The 20,360-nt window shown below is 57.5% G+C and overlaps 1 protein-coding gene across 3 annotated transcripts; it reads right to left on the bottom strand.

Moving 5' to 3' along the window:
• Nucleotides 1-461: 461 nt before the first annotated feature.
• Nucleotides 462-15,399, bottom strand: ARF1 (ADP-ribosylation factor 1). Of its 3 annotated transcripts, XM_012641707.1 has the most exons (7): nucleotides 15,244-15,322; nucleotides 12,568-12,622; nucleotides 10,265-10,364; nucleotides 2,289-2,474; nucleotides 2,068-2,178; nucleotides 1,812-1,936; nucleotides 462-1,716 (listed from the first exon to the last, which is right to left on the bottom strand). In XM_012641707.1, exons 4-7 carry the CDS (start codon nucleotides 2,434-2,436, stop codon nucleotides 1,555-1,557), a joined length of 546 nt encoding a protein of 181 aa, XP_012497161.1. In that variant the 5' UTR covers nucleotides 2,437-2,474; nucleotides 10,265-10,364; nucleotides 12,568-12,622; nucleotides 15,244-15,322; the 3' UTR covers nucleotides 462-1,554. The 3 variants fall into 3 exon arrangements, with proteins under 3 accessions (XP_012497161.1, XP_012497160.1, XP_012497159.1); XM_012641706.1 differs by lacking the exon at nucleotides 12,568-12,622; XM_012641705.1 differs by lacking the exons at nucleotides 10,265-10,364; nucleotides 12,568-12,622 and having other exon boundaries at nucleotides 15,244-15,399.
• Between the last annotated feature and the right edge of the window lie 4,961 nt (nucleotides 15,400-20,360).

Here is a 20,360-nt window from a genome sequence, read left to right as displayed (position 1 = left end):
CATTATCTTGGGCACAGGACAGGGAGTTGAGCAGGCACTGCTTCCTGGGTACCCTCTACAATCCCTCACACTGCCCACAGAGGGAAGGCCTGTTGGTGGCCACACCCCAACCAGAGGTCCCCCTGGGAAGTCCTCCTCACCCCAGGGAGGGGCCCTCCCCTGGCTGACGTAAAGCACCCATGGGCTAGCAGTGGCCCTGCCCACAGGCTGCCTCCACTGCACAGGCCGGGTCTCCCTGGCTGGGCCTGGTAGGGAGGGGACCACGAACAGACCGGCCAGGGGGGTATGGGCTCCTGCTGGGAGAACCTCTTCCCCACCCCCACCCCCTCCCAGTGGGGGGGCCACGGAACTAGAGCGGGGTGGCAGGTCACCTGCACTCTTCTGGCCGGGAGCTGCCTGCTCCCACCACACCCTTCTGGGGGCATCTGTTGGCAGCAGCACGGAAGCACCCGAAAGCCCATGAAATAGTGAAGAGATTTTATTCTAATAGCTATAATTACAGTGCTTGTTTGTCGAAATGAAAACTGAAAACAAGTATACAAAACAGTTGATTACTAATCGTGTATTGAAAGCAGTAAGAGGTTCCACGACACCAAATAGACCAGTTCTGAGGTTTTCCCCAAGATAAATTTAACAGCTCCAGCTTCTTCAGTGTTTATCAAAATACAAGAGAAAAGAGTAGAGGTCATCTTTTTCGATGGCAAATCGGACCCTTGCAGGCTGAGGGAGGGAAAGCGACTTCACACATTGGGGGCGGGGGCCGGGCGCCCAGCTCGTCCATACTCCTGCTGGTGAGGCCCCAGACATCCCGCTGTGTCTGAGCGGGAGCGAGCGTGGGGGATGCTGACCAAGGGACAGGTGGGCCCCCGTCCCCTGAGCGGGCGGGAGGGTGGCCAGGGGCTCCCAGCCAGGCCCCCAGGAGCCGAGGGAGCACGGGGACAAGCAAGGCTATGGAATGCAGGGTGCCCCAGGAACAAATGAGTCACAGGGTCTCTACGGTGACCATGCAGAATTGATGGGAGGTCTGCGTGCCACTGCCTCACGTCCCCAAGGGAACAGCCGAGCCAATGGCTGGCATTCAGGCTGTCGCTGCAAACCTACACTAAGCAGGTGGGGTCTCCCTTCTGTGTGTTCAAGTGTTCTCGTCTTGGATTTTAGCTATTTTAAAAAATGCACTGAGTCTGGGTTAAAAACCAATAGATCTCAATACAGCCCTCCAGCCAGGAGGGCCCGGCTCCAACAGTGGCTCCTGGTGGCCAGGTGCCCTCGGGCCTACACCCCTCTCAGCACTGAACAGTAAGTTGATTTTCCTTTTTACAATAAAAAAAGCTGAGTAATATTGCATAGGAGTACCAGAAACTGCCTCATTGGAAACAAAAACTATTTACATTAAATAAAAAACCTGGTTGCAGGCTGCGTCTGCCACATTTACAGCATGGTGCGATGCACACTGTGACCAAACCATGGAGACAGCTTCTGGCACTCATACCACAGAGTCGCACGTTTGCCACATGAGAGTGAAGCGGAGGGCGGAGAGGAAGGGGGGTGTCGCGTTCACTTCTGGTTCCGGAGCTGATTGGACAGCCAGTCCAGTCCTTCATAGAGCCCGTCCCCACTGGTGGCGCAGGTGGCCTGAATGTACCAGTTCCTGTGGCGGAGGGAGTGCAGCCCCAGCTTGTCTGTGATCTCGGCCGCATTCATGGCGTTGGGCAGGTCCTGGGGGTAAAGAGGGGTCAGCGAGGGGGCCTCCCTGGGGCAGAGAACAGGGGCCCCGCCAGCCTCACTCTCCCCTCGGCAGCCCAGGCACCCACCTGCTTGTTGGCGAACACCAGGAGGACCGCGTCCCTGAGCTCATCCTCAGCCAGCATCCGCATGAGCTCCTCACGGGCCTCGTTGACGCGCTCTCGGTCATTGCTGTCCACCACGAAGATCAGGCCTGCGGGGCAGCCAGCGTCACGCCAACCCTGGGGCAGCCCACCCAGCACACCCACAGGCCACGGGCCCAGCTGCAGAGGCCGGGGTGGGCCCAGGTGGTCCTGTGCCCCGCTGGGAGGCCGCTTCTCTCACCTTGTGTGTTCTGGAAGTAGTGGCGCCACAGAGGCCGGATCTTGTCCTGGCCGCCCACGTCCCACACCGTGAAGCTGATGTTCTTGTACTCCACCGTCTCCACGTTGAAGCCTGGGCAGGGTGCAGGGTGAGGCACCGCCCACTCGCCCCGCCCCTCAGGCCACCGCCCCGCCCCTACTCACCCCACCCCCACTCCATGGCCCCGCCCCACCCTGCCTCACCTATGGTGGGAATGGTGGTCACGATCTCGCCGAGCTTCAGCTTGTACAGGATCGTCGTCTTCCCCGCAGCATCCAGGCCCACCATGAGGATGCGCATTTCTTTTTTGCCAAAAAGGCCCTTGAAGAGGTTGGCAAAGATGTTCCCCATGGTCGTGGACGGGTGGCAGCGACACTGGCCAGGGACACCTGGGAGGGGAGCAAGGCGCTCTGCGTCTGTTTCTGTGCCGCTCGGTGGGAGCAGCAGCAGCGCTCACAAACCACCCTGCCGCCCACCCACCCACGCAGGGACCGTCCTCCACCGCCCTCCTGGAAACTCGAAGGCCGGGACATACTGTCCTCCCACGGCCCAGCAACAGAAAACGAACCCCGGCTCCCAGGCCCCTTGGGCTCCTGGCATCCACCTTAGGATGGAGAGGCTGGCAAGCTGCAGGAAAAGGGCTGAGTTGGGATCGGGAAGTGCTGCCCTGTCGCCAGGCCTGCACATCTCTCGCAAGGGATGGCTCGCTGCCTGGAGACCGGACGCACGCAAGGCTGCTCTTTGCTCCAACACGGAACCTTCAGGCACCAGAGAGAACCACTGACGCTCTTGTCAACGTTCAGGACAGCAGAGCACAGGCCTAAGGGCCCCACACACAGGGATGGGGGAGCTCAGGACACGAGCCAGCCTCCACCCTTCATGCTGGGAGCTCTGCAGATGCCAGACCAGGGTGAGGTCGGGCGGGCTCATCCGGCCGGCTCCAGCCACAGCTGCCCAGAGAGGAGGACGATTAGGGGTGCTGGCCACCTCAGGTGCATCCCAGCAGCCGGGCGCTGCCAGGTGCCTCAGGCTACCCTCAGTGGTGGGCTCCCGGGAAGGCATGTGCACTGTGTCTGCCCCACACCGTGACCACAGGGTCCACTCCGCAGAGCACAGACATGGAGACACCAATCAAATCGACTGGCACTGACCACCAGAGCCGGGGCAGACTGGAGGGGAGGGCTCCTCAGGCGGACACCTCTGGTGGGGAAAAAGGAGCTACCAGGCCCTGGCTGCAATGCCTGGGAGCGCGTGCATGCTCCAAGCACTTTTATTCCAAATAGGGACTTTAGAAAAACTGGTCACTTTATAAAATGCTGACTGCTAAAAAATTCGAGATTTTTAGCACCTAATAGTAAAATGAAACAATGGAGGACTTCAAAAAGCAACTGTGGAGTGGTGCCCGTGAGGGCTGGCAACAGGACGCAGGCCGCCCGAGCGCCTCCTCCCCCGGCTCCTGCTCCCCGGCAGTTCTTGGCTGAATCACGGCCGGCGACTGTCTGATGGCGATTCTCTCACGTGTCACTACTGCAGGGAAGTGCCTCTTCTCCATTTCTTACCATCCACACGGACCCATGCGGGCCAGGCTTGTTCAGTGGGCCAGAACCAGCTGCCCACTGCTGATCTGACGCTGCCATCATGCCCCATGCGGCCCGCAGAACCCCTTCAAGCTTGACCCAGTGCCCTTTGGACACTTGTCCTCTTTTGGTTTTGAACCACGTTACCTATTCAAAAACTTACACAAATTCTGAAATGTACAGAGACCTTTGCTGTAGCGGTCCCTTCTCTGGGCATGGCCAGGGTTCCTAAGCACAGAGGAAGAACACCCACAGGACACAGCAGACTAAACACACGCCTGTCTCAATCCCTCCTGCAAGTACTGCCAAGGAGAAAACCAAACAACTCACAAACCCCGCGGACAGAGAGAAAAGGGAGGGAGAAGACTCTGGAACCTGATGCTTGACCAGGCAGAGCAAGCTGGACCAACCCAGGGCTTGGGCTATGGGGCTTCGGGTGCTGCCTCCGCTGCAGGAGGCGAGGGGCCGTGAGAACCCACTCCGGTGAGACCCCTGGTTGGCTCTGGAACCCTGAGATCCCTGTACACCCCACTAAATCTGCACACGAGCACCCGGGGGCCCCCAAGGAGCCAAGCCCGATGTAAGAGACCCAAACAAAACAGGCAGGTGGAGGGAAACAAGACCCAGACACAAGAACATGTAAAAGGGAAAACCCCGAGCAAGCAAAAACCTCAGAAACCCAAACCACACGCAACACCAGCATCACAAATTACAAGGTACTATGTCCACAAAACAAGAACAGGGTATTATCACGAAGGGAAAAAAAAAGAGAAACCTAGTGGACACTACAAATAGCCAAAAGAAAAATTCACAATGAAGGCACGCAGAAAGCAGAACAGAAAAAAAAGTATGAATAAAAAAGGAAAATGAGGAGTAACTTAAGATGCCAACTAGCAGAAACCCCAAAAAGAACTTAGACAATTATGGGGAGGAAATCCTTAAATGTCCCCAAATGGGAACCCCTGACTGAAGGCCTGAGCCGAGGCTCCAGACCACCCCGAGGCGGAGGACTGGAGCAATGCTCTCGAAACCCCGAGAGCGTGACTTTCCGCCGTTAGTCCTCCACCCAGCGACAACACCAGCGTCAGAGGAGCGGAAAGGCACCTTCGGAACCACACAGGCTCCCCCAGGGGTCTGGGAGATGCGGAGGGAGGGCAACGGTGGCGTGGACGCCTTGGCCAGGCGGCAGACACTTCCAGGACTGGGGCACACCACCCACGTGCCTTTATCACGGGATGGGCAACTCTGGGGAACTGGGAAGAACCAATGAGTGGTTCATAGAAAAAAAAAAAAAACAAGCGAGAAATAAACAGAGAGGGAAGTCCTTTTAGGATTTATGCCAGGGAGGCATGCAGCAGTGGTGGCCGGACCCAGCAAGAAACGATACTCGGGGTCCTGATGCTGTGTCACTGCCGGGACACCAGCAAAGAAGCTGAGGCGAGTGCGGGCTGGGGGAAGGGCCGGTCCTCACCGCGCAAACACCAAGTCTAGAGCGAACGCACCAGGGAGCCATGTGGGCAGGCTGCCTTAGAAGGAAGGGGCGCCAGCCAGGCTGACGGTGAGAGGTGCCAAGCCAGGCAGAGGCAGCACGGGACTGCTCTGTGCACTGGGCACAGCATTCGTAGGAATCGACACAGACGCCCAGGCACTGAGGGGCAGAGGGTGGCCACACTCCCACCAGTCCCCACGCAGGTTGGGAAAGCCACATCCTGCAGTGGGGACCACACTCAGATCTTTGTCTCTGTGTGTGGCAGCATGGCCACAGCACTGTCCACAACGCACCCTTGTCCTTGTATGTCCCCTGCCACCACCTCCTTGAGCCCTGGGTCTGGTGCCCCCAACGATGTGCCAGAGCCCACTGTGCTGGGGTGGCCTCCCTGCAGCCCACATTGAACAGGGCACGCGGTGAGCAGTGGTCCCAGCCCCTCCGAGGAGTGGTGGAGCCGGGAGAGGTGAGCCGCAAGTCTCAGGTGGCAGGCTCCCGCGAGCGCCACTTGGTCTCTCAATCGCACGCACCTGCCCTGCTGCACGGCGGGCAGACCTAGCAGAATCTCTGCGGCGGGAGGAAGGGCCCACAGCGACTGCTGCGGTCACTTCCGGGGCCTCTCGGCACAGGTGCCAACTCACATCAGGCCCAGCCCGGGTGCTGTCACCCTTTCCTCCACCAGTCACATAAGCAAAAACTCGTTTTTCAGGTTCATCTGAATGGTCCTGCATGTCAGGAAGCAGGCAAACCCTGGCTTTCTTGGGGCCTCCCTGAGTATGACGTCCCCCCACAATGGCAAAGGTGGCCTTCAGGCACTGAAGCATGGAACCATGGAATGGGACACTTTGCTCAGGTGGCTGACTCCTTGAACAGGGTTAGGAGAAATGCAGCTTTGTGAGTTCACACCCGTTCCGGTCAGTGAATGAACCCAACCCACGGGCTCAGCCCCACAGAGGAAGTGACACGCCCATGGCTTCTACCTGGGCCATCTGCCAGCACGTCCTGCTGTCCCTTTGCAAGTCTCAGGGCACCGCAGCCAGAGCTGGAGACAGGACCCAGTCCAAACCAGCGCTGTGTAGGGGAACGGGCTCAGGTGGACAGTTCCGGTCTGTCCTTCCCTCAAACTGCCAGGAATCACCAGAAAGATGGACACATCCAGCCTGGAGCCCGGGGCGGACGAGCCCAGGTTCTGCTTTGCTGCTGCCGCCCCCACAGAACACGCTTCTGTCCGTAAGTGGGACCCACCCAACGCGGATGGGAAGCTGGTGACATCCACAGATCTTCCCCTTTTATTAAACTCAAGTCCACTGAAGCATAAATTATACACAGTAAAACGCACACATACAGAGTTCATAATCTCAGTTTCGGTATCTAATTCGAGGAAATTTAACAAAGTAGAAGATTTTTCTGGAGGAACTCACGTACACTCTACAACATTTTCTTTAGGGGTTTCTGAAGAGCCACTGCCGCCCAGCAGTCACGCTGCACGCAGACCATCAGTTACCGAAAGCGCCGTCCAGCCCCGACACGCAGGATGCTGCTTCAGAGGAGGGCTCTCTCCTCACACACGCGGCGCGGCCAGGTATTCTCATCTGTACGAACTGCACGCCACACGGGACCCTCGCACACCCGCCAAGCAGAGCCTCCAGCCTCACCCTGCCTGCAAGCCAAACTCTGTTTCTGCAGGCCTGACGTTTTTCTGCAGCTGGGTCCCTCAGTGCATTCTGTCACTATTTTACTAAAATTCGTGCAAGAGCAAAACTGGATGTGCCGATGCCTGGGATGGGCAGACACACCTCGTAGGCTTACAGTCGCAACGCAGGAGCAAGCCCACCCGCATGCTCAGAGCGGAGGCGGCACCAAGATGTCCATGGGCTCAGCCAGGTCCATTTAACTTTCAATCACAAAGAGTAAGACCAAAGAACTGCAAAAACATTCTAGAACTCTGTTACTCTGGCCTGCAACTGAAGGCAATTTCCAACGAGACTGTTCTCGGGATGTTTTACAGAACTCCTTACGCACTGAAGTGCCCTTCTATGCAGAGACCCCGCACCTGTCAGGATATGAGGGCTGCCCTCCAGGGAGGGGGCCAGCCTCGAACACGCCTGCCACTCCCCACAGCTGCAGGTCTCCTGAACTACAGGAGGGGTGTTACCTGCTGGGTCTGTCAGGCAGGGCGATCAGTGAAATTCAGTTGAGGCTGCCCTGTCAGCTTAAAATTCCAGGTGACATCCTTAAATCAGTCTTCATACCCACAGCTAGAAATGAGTCCCATTCATGTGATCCTACCCGACCAGCAGAGTGCTTGGACTACAGTGTGAATGCCAAAGGGCCACTCCTATCGACTACCTGCATGTTTATACTGTGTATTTCCCCTTTACTCATATTCTTAAAGTGTTACTATTTTTTAACGTAACTGTTCTCAAAGCGCTTTCCAAACGCACTTTGTCCTTCTGAAATCTGCAGATGTGCAGCTCTGTGTGAGCACCTAGTGGGCTGTCAGGGTCATCAAAGGCAAGTGTCCCGCCGCCTCTGTCTGTAGCTACCATGAGGGATTTCCGAGAGGCCCTGCGGTCTCTCAGCGAATGGCATCATGGCAAACACTGGCTGGTCCCCCATGTTTTCTCTGCTGTGCTCTCAGTGACAGAACTCTGATTTGTCACTGGACATGAGGCCTTTTCTGCAGCCATGCACAACCGAGTAAGCTCTGGCCACGGACACCTGGATGAGGACACAGAGAAGCAGCAGGCTCTCCTTTGGCAGGGAAGACGTGGATGGCCTCAACCTGACCCCATGCTCAGTTAGGGCTGCAGGACCTGCCACGGGGAAAACAGAAGCCCAGAAACACAAATCCACACTAACCCACAACACAGAAACGCACTGCACAAGCTGAGAGTGGAGGAGTCTGCAGTGATTCATGCCTGCAACACAAACGTACAGTGGAGAAACCACCCTGAAGGTGGAAGACAGCACACCCCTCCCCACCTGGCCCTGCAGGCCACCAGCCGGTGGGCCTCCCCAGGTCAGCTGGAAGGCACCGCAACCTGCCTGTCCACGGAGCCAAAGTACCCACAGTTTGGGCTCAGACTGGGGTCCACAGGGAAGGCCCCGCCTAAGGCCCTGGGGACTACGCCTGGGCACTTCTCCCTCTACTGTGCATGCTAAGAAGGGCAACCACACAGTGCCAGGCACAGACAAGCAGTGCCGAGGGCAGGTTTCGCCAATGCCAGAGGCCTAACCATCTCCTGGGGTGTAGTTCCCTGAACCTCATGCAGAGGCCTCTGGTTCCAGCATCGATCAAAGGCCGAGTCCGCAATGCCCTTCTCAGCGTGGCCAAGCTACCTGACGGGACAAGGCCAGCCTGGGCTTCAGGGGGAGCGGAGAGAACTGGGAAGAGAGGTGATGAGGACTCTGATCTCCACGGCGAAGCCAATCTCTGAACTCAGTTCTGTCAGTTCACTTCCTGGATGTGCCGCTGCCAGGTGCTGTTCTGGGTACACAGCTCTGTCCACAGGGGGGCAGGGTTGGGGACACAGTGCCCAGAGGCCCCTTTCTGAAGGGGCCCCACTGGAAGGAAAAGGGAAACGGAAGCGGCCAGCCAGTGGTGCTGTCGTCAAGGGAACTCCTGGAGCAGTCACTCCTCAGGCTGCTCTGGGGTGGGACCCGTGGCCTCCCCGAGCCAGAGTAAAGAAAATCACTACCACGGTGGTGAGCGACTGGGCCAATCTCCAAAACTTGATTTTTGCCTTCAGGGAACTTTCATTTTGAAAATAAAATTTAAAAACTACACAGCCCCGCCTCTTTCTCTGAGCAGTGAAGACTCTTTTCCTGAGGAAACAGGAAAGCCAAGGGCAGCAGCAGAGGCAGAGCCAGCACCAGGCTCCCTCCAGCTCCTACCCGAACCCACTCCAGCGAGAGAGGCAGGCGGACAGGGACATCCCCCCAGGCCTTGGGAGGCCAGAGTCCTCCTTGGAGCCCCTAGTCTCTGGCAGGCAGCCCTGGGGCCAGAGAAGTCCCAGAAACACACATGCTGGTGCCACCCTAGCCTCCCCGCCTATGGTCAGGTGACAGACGCCCAGCCTCTGCTCTCCAGGTGATGTTTTTATTCACAGCCAGACCCCTCCTCCCAACTATCTCTCCAGTGTGACTCAGAGCAGCTCCCTGAGACACCTCCGCCTTGCTGTCCCCTGGCCCAGGCACCCCACCCCCAGTGTGTTCTCTGCACACCAGTAGGGCCACCTAACGCTCTGCTCAGAACTGTCCCACAGCTCCTGCCACCCGAGATGGTCCGCCGCAGCCCACGACATGCTGCCCACGACTCGCTTTAAATGGCCACCTCCAACATTCCAAAAGGCAGCTAAAGACAACAAGCCTGGCGTGTGTGTGCACGGGGACACACACACACATGAACGCAAAGAACCTCACTGCTCTGCCAACCCTGGCACAATGGGGAAGTAAGGGAGAGCAGCTTCAGACAGAACGCGTGCTCTCCCGCTGGGCACAACCACGCTAGAGGACCCAGGGAGGCAGCAGAGCCACCCCTGGGCTGCCAGAGCACATGTGCGGGCACCTCCAGCCTCAAGGGCACACTGTGCCCACGAAAGAACTATGGTAGCACTTTTCCTTCTGGAAACAGAGAACAGCTCTCAACAGGTCTGAGAAGAACAAAACACAATCACCCTTGATTTACAAGGTTGTTGCTTTCCTCGACAATTCAGACCATCTGTTAAAATTACGCAAAGGCAAGTTTTGCCTCTGTGGGTGCAACAGGCCAGGTTCAGGACGTCACAGCCCACCTCCCACCACGTGAAAGTCAGGCAGGATGCGTTCCCTCTGCTGCCATGGGGTGCCCGCGCTGCCTCTAAACCTGAGAGCCAAGAAAACAAAAAAAAGCTTCCACAAATTCCCAGTACCCCTGCCAGGCGACTGCCACACCAGCAGGCTGCCCACCCAGCGCACCCTCCTCAGGGACGCCGTCCCATCTCTGCGGGAGCACCAGCTGTCAGGCCCCCGCCGCACACGGCCTCCCACTCAGGAGTGGGGCTTCCTCCGCCCGGGACAGGCCTTCCTCCCCACCCTCCCACCACCTTCCGCTGGGCCCTCCACAGTGACTCACCAGCAAGGAGAGGAGGAAACGATGGCAAAAGCGCCCTTGTCAGGGCTCACACAGATCAACCACACGAGCTTTCCCGAAAAATTAGTCTGCCAGCAAAAACCTATGGAGCCAACAATGAATTTTATGCGGTTTAAAAACTGTGCTTAAGTGTGGCCCAGTTGGAATCTTTTGATTATAAAGATGTGGAAACCCTGGGGCACCGACACCGTTACTTACTGAAGGCTACAGTGTGGCATCTCAGTGCCATCAGCCACCACAGAAGGGAGGGGTGTGTGCACAAAATCTGCCTTCTAACCCTGCCCCCGGGTACCTCCGACTGGTAAGAATACATTTCATTTAATCTCCCCAGTAACTTTCAGAATCTTGGATCACTTCATTTGGACAGTTAAAAGCTATAAATATTTTAAGCAAAGTTTCACCACCCAAAGTGCCCAAAGCTGTAGAATTTTACATATAAATAAATTCTACCAGTTAGCAACTGCATTCCCATCTACAGAAGATAGGAAGCGCAGGCATATCTAATTGCCTTCGTGCCCACTGCCCAAGCTGAGTCTAGATAAAATGCAGAAATTGTTTCCTTGGTCACCTGCACCTAAATCAAACCAATAAGATACTTTAAAAACCTCCTGTTAAAAATCTTCAGTGGATGCTTACAGAACCAGAACCACTAGTTTCCTGTGCAGTGTATATGGTATTACAGAAATAAACTGACGTATGACACAAACGGGAAGATCTTAACTATCTTACATCTTGTCACGCTACCACTCAGAAGCCTTCTAGCTTGCTAGTATCCCTTTAAGGAATAAAACTTACTTTAACAGATTTTGATTAGAAGGTTTTCAAAATATAGTATTCTATCAATGTAGGAAAGACCAAACTCAGCTTCTCCCACTATACTTTTCACAACACAGATCACTTCTGACACCAGAAGTTGGGGGGCTTCTCCCACCCACCAAGAAAGCAGTCGGTTCTGCAGTGGACACCAGCTGGGTGTTCTCCGGTTTAACTCAGATGCTATCTACCTGAGATGTCAGATGCCACAGGGTGAGGGCTCAGTCCCCAGACTGCCCCCCATTTCCAATGCCAATCAAAAGCCCCAGGCTGTGCTTCTGGTGGGGTTCGCATGACCTCCTGCTTGGGTTCGATTAATTTGGTAGAGCAGCTCACAGAACTCAGGGAAACTCGTCCACCGGTTTGTTGTAAAGGATATCACAAAGCACGCGGACGAAGAGATGAAGAAGTGTGTAGGGTGCGGTATGGGCACGGGGCACACAGATCTTCCGCGCCCTTTCCAGCACACCACCCTCCGGGAACCCCCATGTTCAGCTATCCAGACGCTCTCCAAACCCTGTCCTTTGAGTTTTTATGGAGGCCTCATTACATAAGCACGATTAATTAAACCGCTGGTGATCAACTCAACCTTCAGCCCCTCTGCCATCCCTAGAAGGTGGGGTGGGGCTGAAAGTCCCAACCCTCTAATCCTGCTCTGGTCCTGACAGTGATTAGCCCCATCCAGAAGCGACCTTGGGGCTCATAGCCACCAGACAACTCACTGATGTACAAAAAGACATCGCTGTGGAAATTCCCAGTGTTTGAGGAGTTGTATGCCAGTTGTATGGGAGGAAGACCAGACACGTATTTCCCAGTCTCACTATATACTTCTAACTTCCCGAAACGCGCGTGGATTGCATCCAGTCCGCTGTTCTCTCCATGCTGTAGTGATCCCTGGGCCTCAGGTGTGGAGAATGTTTGCCTCCTGGTGAAACAGCAGCTAAAGATCAAGCCTACGAACTCTTTCTCTTTCTCCCTGCTCGCTCTCTGCTGACAGGCACCCGGACTCCTTCCGCTTTCACAACATCAAAAAGGAGCCCAGCAGAAAAAAAGAGAATGTAACTCTTTCTCTTGACATTCACCAGAAACTGCTTTTTAGAATTTGTTTTATACCCTCAAGGTGTTCCTGAGGAGCTCCTGGACAGACAGCAGGGGCGCAAACTCCAGGCCTCAGTTTCCTGCCCCAAACCCTATCTTGGGTGAGATCACGCCCCTTGCTATAAGCCTGACTACGTTTCAGAGATAACCAGGTCTCCAGGAGCAGATGATACCAGAGGACAACCTAACGTCTGGACATTCTGCAGCTGCCTCCTGCTAATTATCCTGCAGCGCTCTGCTACCCTTTTGCTGCTGAAGACAGAGAAGCAGGAGGCAGGCAGCAGTTTCACAGTTCCCTCTGCATTCAGCTACAGCCATAAATCATCTTCACCCCTTCACCCCCTTTACAATCCCTAAAGAAAAAGCCCGAATACCTGGGTCTCTCTTCCAACATTATCTCCCTTTCACCGTGTGCTGGTCCTTTTCTGCCTGGGAAAAGTAAAATAAACTTCTTCAAAAGAAATCTTTCTCAAACCGGAGTGCACTAGCTCTCCACCCTCACACCCACTGCAGCCCTCACACCATCCCCCACTTCCTAGCAGGAAGGGGCCAAGCCCTCTCCAAAGACTTCAGACACAGCGGGCAGGACACCGCAACAACCGTCCACACCAATGGGCGAATACGGCACAGAAGGGACAAGTTCTCATCTAACTTAAGATCCCAACTGAAAGGAATTTCACATCCCCCTCCCTGTCACCTCCGACAGAGGTGCACTTTCTGTCCTTCCACCTGCCTGCATTTGCGGAGGCGGTGGACTGTCGCGGGGAGAGAGCCTGTGAGAGGCAGGAAGCAAAGAGGCAGCTGCGCATGGGGCGGTTGGGGCCGACCGTGTGCCCAGTAGAACACCCAGCACCGGTCACCGCTCTCAGGAAGGTGTGTGCTGAAACGCTTGGAAAGCCTGGCCTGTGAGTAAGAGCTGACTTACATCCATACATCAAGGCCACATTTAATTTGAAGAATCTGAAAAAAATGGATTCAACTCTCTCAAACCAGTCATATACTGTTCAGCAAACTTGCACAACAGGTTTTTCCCTCTTGGTTAGGTCTACTTACTTCTAAGATCACCTCAGCAGCTGACAATCCATATTAAATTTTACTGAAGTAAAAAAGAAAGGCCAGATGTACCTTCCTAAAGTTTCAAGTCTGGTCTCGGGCAGAGGCAGATTAGCAGGTGAAGATGTCTGAAATGTCCTCTCCAGGTTGTGCAAGAGGCACAGCGTATGGCTAGACCACATGATCTAAAAAACCAGAACTGCAAGGAGCACACAACCAGTTTCTGCTTTCTACTAATTTTCTTTCAACGATGAGTAGACAGCCATTGTGTGAGTCAGCTGTTGTCCAAACCAACTGTTTTAAATCTTTTCAACTAGCAAATCTGAGTATCTGCCTCACTGGCAAAAGCATATTCCTACTGCTGCAGTGATATGGGTTTATTTTCACAAAACATACTTGAAGACAAGGGACATATTTTTCTGCCCACCAACACGTGAAAACCTGAGACAAAACACCTCTAACCGTATGGCCGACCAGATTTGTTTGTGACTGACATTTACACCACTCCATTCCTCTCGATTTTGGACCCAGCTAACACCACCACCGTCCATTTCAGGATCTTACAGCTCTGGATACTCGTGGCAGTGCTGCCGAAAATTCAAATTCAGTGAGGACACCATACGTGCAGTCACACGTGTTAGACACTGGCTAAAGCCACGCAGAGGGCCACGGGGGTGGGCACGCAACCGCACCGTGGCATCTCACACTCCTCCCAACACACTGCGGAAAACGCCAGAACCACCAGCCATGCGAACAGCCAGCAGGGAAAACTGCTGACCACTAGTTCTGAAACAAGAACTGCAACTACCCACTCCAATATCGGTAGTGGCACCAACTATGCGACGACTTAAGGGACCACCCAAAGCCTCCAACCCCCCTCCCTTTCTTGCCCGTGTTGTGCAATTCTGCTCGATTCCTGCAAAGCAGCACCTGCTGTCTGGACGGAAGGGGAGACAGTGCCACCTCGCCGGGGGCTGCCGTGGGATTCAGTTATCTAATTAACTCCAGGCACAGCACAACCGTCCAGCTACAGTCTCACATGCCATAACCACCCGGACTGTGCAACGAGAAAGCGTCGGGTCCGGCCTCTGCGGCCGAGGCTGCCCAGCGTCTGCGACAGGGTGGTTTCGCCGGCAGGTTAAACATTCACCAGCTCGGACGAGGCGTTCTTATCTACCCCCGGACGACGGTCAAAGAAACCACCCAGGGGTTGAAGCAAGGATCGACCGCCCCAGCGGAGGCCACCGGGGCCCTGAGTGCCAATTCCAAATCACGTCTCATGGCGAGGGTGGGGGAGGGAAGGGGGTTACTCTGGGTTCCCCCTGAGGTCCGCGGAGGTGCTCTCGTTGGAGCCGGTGCAGGAGCCGGTGCAGCAGCCCGGGCCGAGCGCGGGGTCCCGGCCCACCTGTCCGCTCGCCCCTCCCCCCAGCTCGCGAGCCCAGCGCAAACAGAAACTGGAGTCCGGAGGCCGAGGTGCCGGCCCTCACCACCTGCGTGACCTTGACTGCGTCTCAGGGGCGCCCCAGCCTCAGTTTCCCGGTCCCGGAGACCAGAGGCGCGCCCGGAAACTACTCGCTCGCCCACTCTCGGGGCAAGGGAGACTCGGCGCCACCCCGGGCCGCGGCGGCCCACTGCCCTGCCCCTTCCTCCCGGGGGTGGACTGGGGAGAGCGGGGCAGGGGCGAGGAAAGCAGGAAGCTGGGGCTTGCTGGGGTACAGCTGGCGTCCCGGGCGGACTTCCGGGCGGCGGCGGACGGGGGCAGAGGCGCGCGGAGGCGGGGAGGGAGGCCAGGGGCAACGCCGGGGGCCGCGAGGAGCCCCCCGGCCCTCCGCGCCGGGCTCGGCTCGCCCCCGCCGTCCAGACGCGATCCAGGCCCGGCCTCGCCCGCCCCGGGCCCGGCCCCGCCGCCGCGGCACTCAAAGGGCGCCCCGCCAGCCCCGGCCGCCCCTCGGCGCCCCGGCCTCGCCCGGGTCCCTGGCCCGCGCCCGCACCCTCACCTCAGCGGCGGCTGCTCCGAGCCAGGCGTTGGTTTCGCTCCCACAAGATGGCGGCTCTGACGGCGGCCACGTCAGCGCCAGCGGCCGCGGGGCGCGCCGGGAAGGGGCCGTGCTCGCTGGGGCCCCGCCCACCGCACGCCCGGGCGCACGCGCGCTGGTTGTCGGCCGGCTGCAGTGGGCGGGGCCTGGAAGCGCGACCTCCGTGCGCACGCGCCCAGGGGCAGAGCGCGCTCCCCCGTCCCCCCCACCGTCTGCGCCTGCGCGTCCTCCGCGAGGGCGCCTATTTTGCAGATGCGGAGACTGAGGCCGGGCGCTGCTCCTCCGCCTGCAGCCTCGATGGGGCCAGGATGCTGGCCCACCTCGACCCCGGCTAGGCAGTGTCCGCAAGTGCTTGGAGGCCCGTGTGAAGACCCGAGGGCGCCGTGGACACCTGTGCCACTGACAGGCACCACCCGCGGTGTCCCCGCGCTGGCCTCACTGTTCCGGCGGCCTCAGTGACCAGGGAGCTGACACCGAGGAGTAGGCCATTCGTGAAACAAAGGGCCCAAGGATGGCCCTGCTGGGATGGTGGTCAGTGAGGGCCTGCAGGGAACTGACCTGGCCTGGGGACTGGGCTGCCCGGAGGGTGGTCAGGGTGGACTCTGATAGGGTGGATTTTTAGCTGAGCTCCAGGTGAGGTGAGGGAGCTCGGTCTGCCAGGAAGCCCTCCTGGATTGGTCAGAAGGGAAGAGGGGACCGTTGCGGCCCCTCTCCACGTTCTGTAGGCACTAGGCGCGGCTCTGGCCACCACCCCAACCCTTGTCCTGCTGGGAGGGGTTGGTGAAATTGCTCCCCAGAGGAAGGGAAAATGTCTTTCTAGCCTAGTGCCCTAGGTGTTGGGAAGGGTGGGAATCATCCCATTTTGTCCAGGCCAAGGCCTCCTGTTCCCCTCTCTGTTATCCAACGAGACCCCTGGGCAAGGCATACTTCACCAGGCTCTGGTGTCTGGGACCTCCCGTGCTCCCCTGCTGGGGTCCCTGAATGCCATCTCTTCCTTTACCTGGGGCTCTGGCTGTTTGGGCTGGGGTGGGGGGCTTGTCTGTTTGGGTCGGAGGCAGGTCTCTGTCCCACCGTAAACACACGGCCAGTGCTCGTGCAAAGCCGCGCGGAGGGGCGCAGAGACCCCCTGTGGAACCCGGTAGTGCTGGCTCTGCCACCCAGACATCCACAGGGGCTGGGCCCCAGGGTCACCCAGTGGGAACAGAATGGACACCAGAGCCCACCTCCCCTTCCTTTAAAAAATTTTTTCTTAAATTGTGAAAAAATACAGACAGGATGAAGTGTATGTAAGATGCACAGTTTAAAAAAATAATAAAACAGATTCCTGTGTACCCACTCCTGGGGTTAAGAAACGTACCTTCCTCCTGATTCTGTGCTCCTGATTTGGCCGCGCGACCAGGACAAATGGGGTGTCCTCAGGCCAGACAGGAGCAGGGGGAGCCCCCCGTAGTCATGTCCAGGGATTAATTCCTGCCCCTGGAAAGAGACTCACTGTGAAGCTAGGAAGTGTTAGGCAGTTACCTGGGGAAACTGAGGCCCAGGTGCTCCCGGAGCTGCCTCTGAAGTCCCCCTGATCAGACCATTGAGAGGCAAGGTGAGCTGGCTTGGAGGGGCAGCCAGACCAGCTGGAGCAAAGGGGTAGGGGTGCCTGTGTGGCAAGACCCAGCGTGCAGCTGGTGCGGCCAAGTGATTGGAGAGTGAAAGCTGTTCACGCCCCCGAGCGCCCCAGCCTGCCCCCGGGCTGCGTCCTCTGTGTGCGAGGCCATGAGGTGTGCAGCATTCCAGCCAGGCTACAGGTGCTCAGAGAGCTTGGACGTGTACACAGCGCCACGCAGCTAGGATCCAGCCCTTCCGGATCCTGACAGGCCCCCATGCACCCCCAGTCTGCTTGCTCCCTGGCAACTTTGGTCTTTCCCTGGCCTCTGGGGAGACGGGCACTTTGGTGCCCTCTGCAGGCTGCAATGTTATCTTGGGTTCCACTAGTGACAGGGAGCTCACTAGCGCACTAGGCACCCCAGCCTGTTGGGTTGGGTGTCCACCAAATTGGACAGGCTGGAGTCCACCTCTCTGGGGGTTCCTGCCCCACTGTACCTCCACTGAAACCCCTCTGCTCACTCTCCCCAACAGGACAGGAGCCTCCGAGCCTCTGGTATTTCATCCTTTATTCAGTGCTCAGCCAACGCACTTGACATCCCAACACCCGGTCGCAGGGAGAACTTCACACCCTCAAGGACTTTCCAGGAGGGTGGGGTGTGGAGAGGACGGTGCCCTTCCCTCTGCCGGGCCTGTTCCCTTCTCCTCCCCCAGACCTATCCCCAAAGCCCCCCTCCAGCTGGTCACTCCTAGAGCCCGCCGCAGGAGTGACCACGGCTGTTCTGACTGCAGGGCAGCCCTGCCTCGAGCCCTAGGCCCGGCCGGGGTCCAGGGCCAGCCCGCCCTTGACGCGTGCTGCTCAGGGTGTTTGGGAAGCCTCGGCCAGCAGGGGGTGGGCTTGCCCGTACTACAAGCAGCCCTGAGTCTCAGGGTACAGCTCCAGGAACTCGAGGGTCCTCTCCCACCTCTGGTCCCTTTAGAACGTAACTTGTTTCCCCTTATGCTTGCTCCAGCCTCAGTTTCCCCATCTCACACCAGCCCCTCCTCTCTGATGAACGCCCAGAGCCGTGCCTGTCCCCTTCCCCGACCCGGCTCTCAGGGACTTCGTTTCTCTGGGCAGGCCGGCTCCTCGGTGCAAGGACTGCTTTCTGTCTGCCCCTGGGCTCACCTGACACCTGGGCGGGCGGGCGGGGCGCCTGCGAGGTGAGCCCGTGGCCAGGGTGCCCGGAGCATTCCTTCGGCTTCTGCCACCCTCTGACTAGCACTCAGCATTTCCTCCCTTCTGAACGCAGCAGTGTTGGCAGGGCCTGCGCTTTTTGTGGCCAATAGAAACCTCAGACCTTTTCGTCTCAGTCACAGCTGTCGCAGGAAATCTGGAAATGCCGCTCACGCGCCCCTGCTCACCTGAGATTACGAGGGGACCCGATCTTTTCACTTCAGGTGCTAAGAACAAAAGAAGTTCCAACGTCCATGTCCACGTACCGATCTGCTTCGCCAATAATAAAATACCCGTCTCCCCCAAAGTGATGTGCCTGCCACACGTCTTAAAGCGTTTGATAACGGTCTCTGTTTCTTCTGTCGCGTTGTGTCACTTATCATAGGCATTAGCGAAACCTCACCGGTTGGCTAAGGCGGTCCCCACCGAGCGCACATGAGCCTCCTCCTCAGCCGTGGGCCTGCCCGGTTCCAGACACCCCCTCCTGCCCAGGGAACCTTGGCAAGTTGTCCACCTGCCGGCTGCCCCTCTGGACCCCACGGTGGTGGTTAGTTGGGGTCTCTGGGGAGGGGACAACTGGCCCCAGCCCCTGCTCCAGCCCGCCACAGATGCAGCTGCTGGATTGATCCAGCCCTGCTGGTAGGAAGGGGCTGAATCTGCAGCCAGCAGGATTTAGATCTGCCAGATAAAAGAATGTTTCCCTGAGCCACCGGGAAACGGGGAGGCGGGGCAGAGGCTGGAGCTCTGATGGTGTGGGCCAGTGCGGTGGGAGGATTCTGACCTCCATGCTGTGTGTGGGCAAGTGGGTCCCAAACCGAGGTGTGGCTGAGCCACTGGAGGTTGCTGAACCTCTAGGCCCCTCTCCTGGAGTTTCCCATTTAGTGGGTCTGGGCGGGGCATGGAATCTGCATTTCTTTTTATGTTTTTTAGAGACAGGATCTTGCTCTGTCGCCCAGGCTGGATGGAGCACAGTGGTGCAATCACAGCTCACTGCAGTCTCCAGCTCCTGGGCTCAAGGGATCCTCCTGCCTCAGCCTCCCAAGTGGCTGGGACTACAGGTGTGTACCACCACACCTGGCTAATTTTTAAATTTTTGTAGAGATGGGGGTCTTACTATGTTGCCCAGGCTGGTCTGGAACTCCTGGCCTCAAGTGATCGTCCTACCTTGGCCTCCCAAAGCACTGGGATCACAGGCATGAGCCACTGTGTCCATCTGAAAGCTACATTTCTAACATGTTCTCATGACGATGTAGACGCCATCGGCCCAGGGTGGTGACTGACCAGCCCCTTCCAGCCTGGCGGCTCTAGGATTCTAGGGCCACACTGGCTGGCAAGAGGGGATGCAGGCGTGGGCACTGCCTCTGACAGGCCCACAGAGAGTGGGCTGGTCACTGCCCTCTGTCCCAGGCCTTGGGGACCCATCTGCTGGGCACCCAGCCGCACTGCTCTGAGAGCCCAGGTCCTAGGAGAGACCATCGTAACTCCCGTTCTGTTGGGGACATTCACCCTGTCCTAGAGTCCTAGGGCCATCCACTCCTCTCCAAGCCTTGGCAGAAGAGAAAACTGAGGCTGCCCAGGTGACCAGCAGGAGGCCCTGGGACCAGATGTGGTTCTTGAGCTGTCGCACAGGGGTTTTCCTTTTACGTATGGAAGCGTAATTTGCATACAATGGCATGCATCTGTACATGCACATATTATCATATATCAAGTGTAGGATCCAATGAGCTTTGGAAAGTGTATATATCTGTGTAACCCACACCCCAAAGATTCAGAACACCTCCATCACCTGCCACCCCTATTTTCAAGCTTCCATGTGGCGCGCACAGACCCTTGGCCCCGCCATCCGCAGGGGGACACTTCTTCCTGTCCTTAATTACTTCGTGAGGGGCGGACCGTTCCTGCCCTCTGCCCTCTGTCCTGCAGTAGAGCGCATTCCCATTCTGGGTGGACCAGGGTGGGCCAGCACAGAGGCCTGAGCCCTTGGGGTCCTGCGGGCAGAGGGGAGGGAGGCCTCCCAGTCTCTTTCTAGGCTGAGTGTCAGGACCCGGGTTTCTGCAAAGAAACCAACTGGAGCCGCAGCTCAGGGCCTGTCTGGGAGTACCTCAGCCATCTGCAGGGCCTGCATCTGAGGTCAGAGCCCCTGGGAACCAGCCATGCACTGCCCCAGGGCCTTTGAGAAGACACAGTTGAGGGTGGGAAGCTGCTTTGTCCTAGGGCCTGCTCAGGTGGTAGCTGGGGGCACAGCCAGGCCAGTGGCAGGGGCCAACAT

The sequence above is a fragment of the Propithecus coquereli genome, unplaced genomic scaffold (genome assembly GCF_000956105.1).
Source record: "Propithecus coquereli isolate 6110/MARCELLA unplaced genomic scaffold, Pcoq_1.0 Scaffold168, whole genome shotgun sequence".
In the NCBI taxonomy this organism is placed as follows: Eukaryota; Metazoa; Chordata; class Mammalia; order Primates; family Indriidae; genus Propithecus; species Propithecus coquereli.
This window is presented reverse-complemented; position numbering and strand designations above follow the sequence as displayed.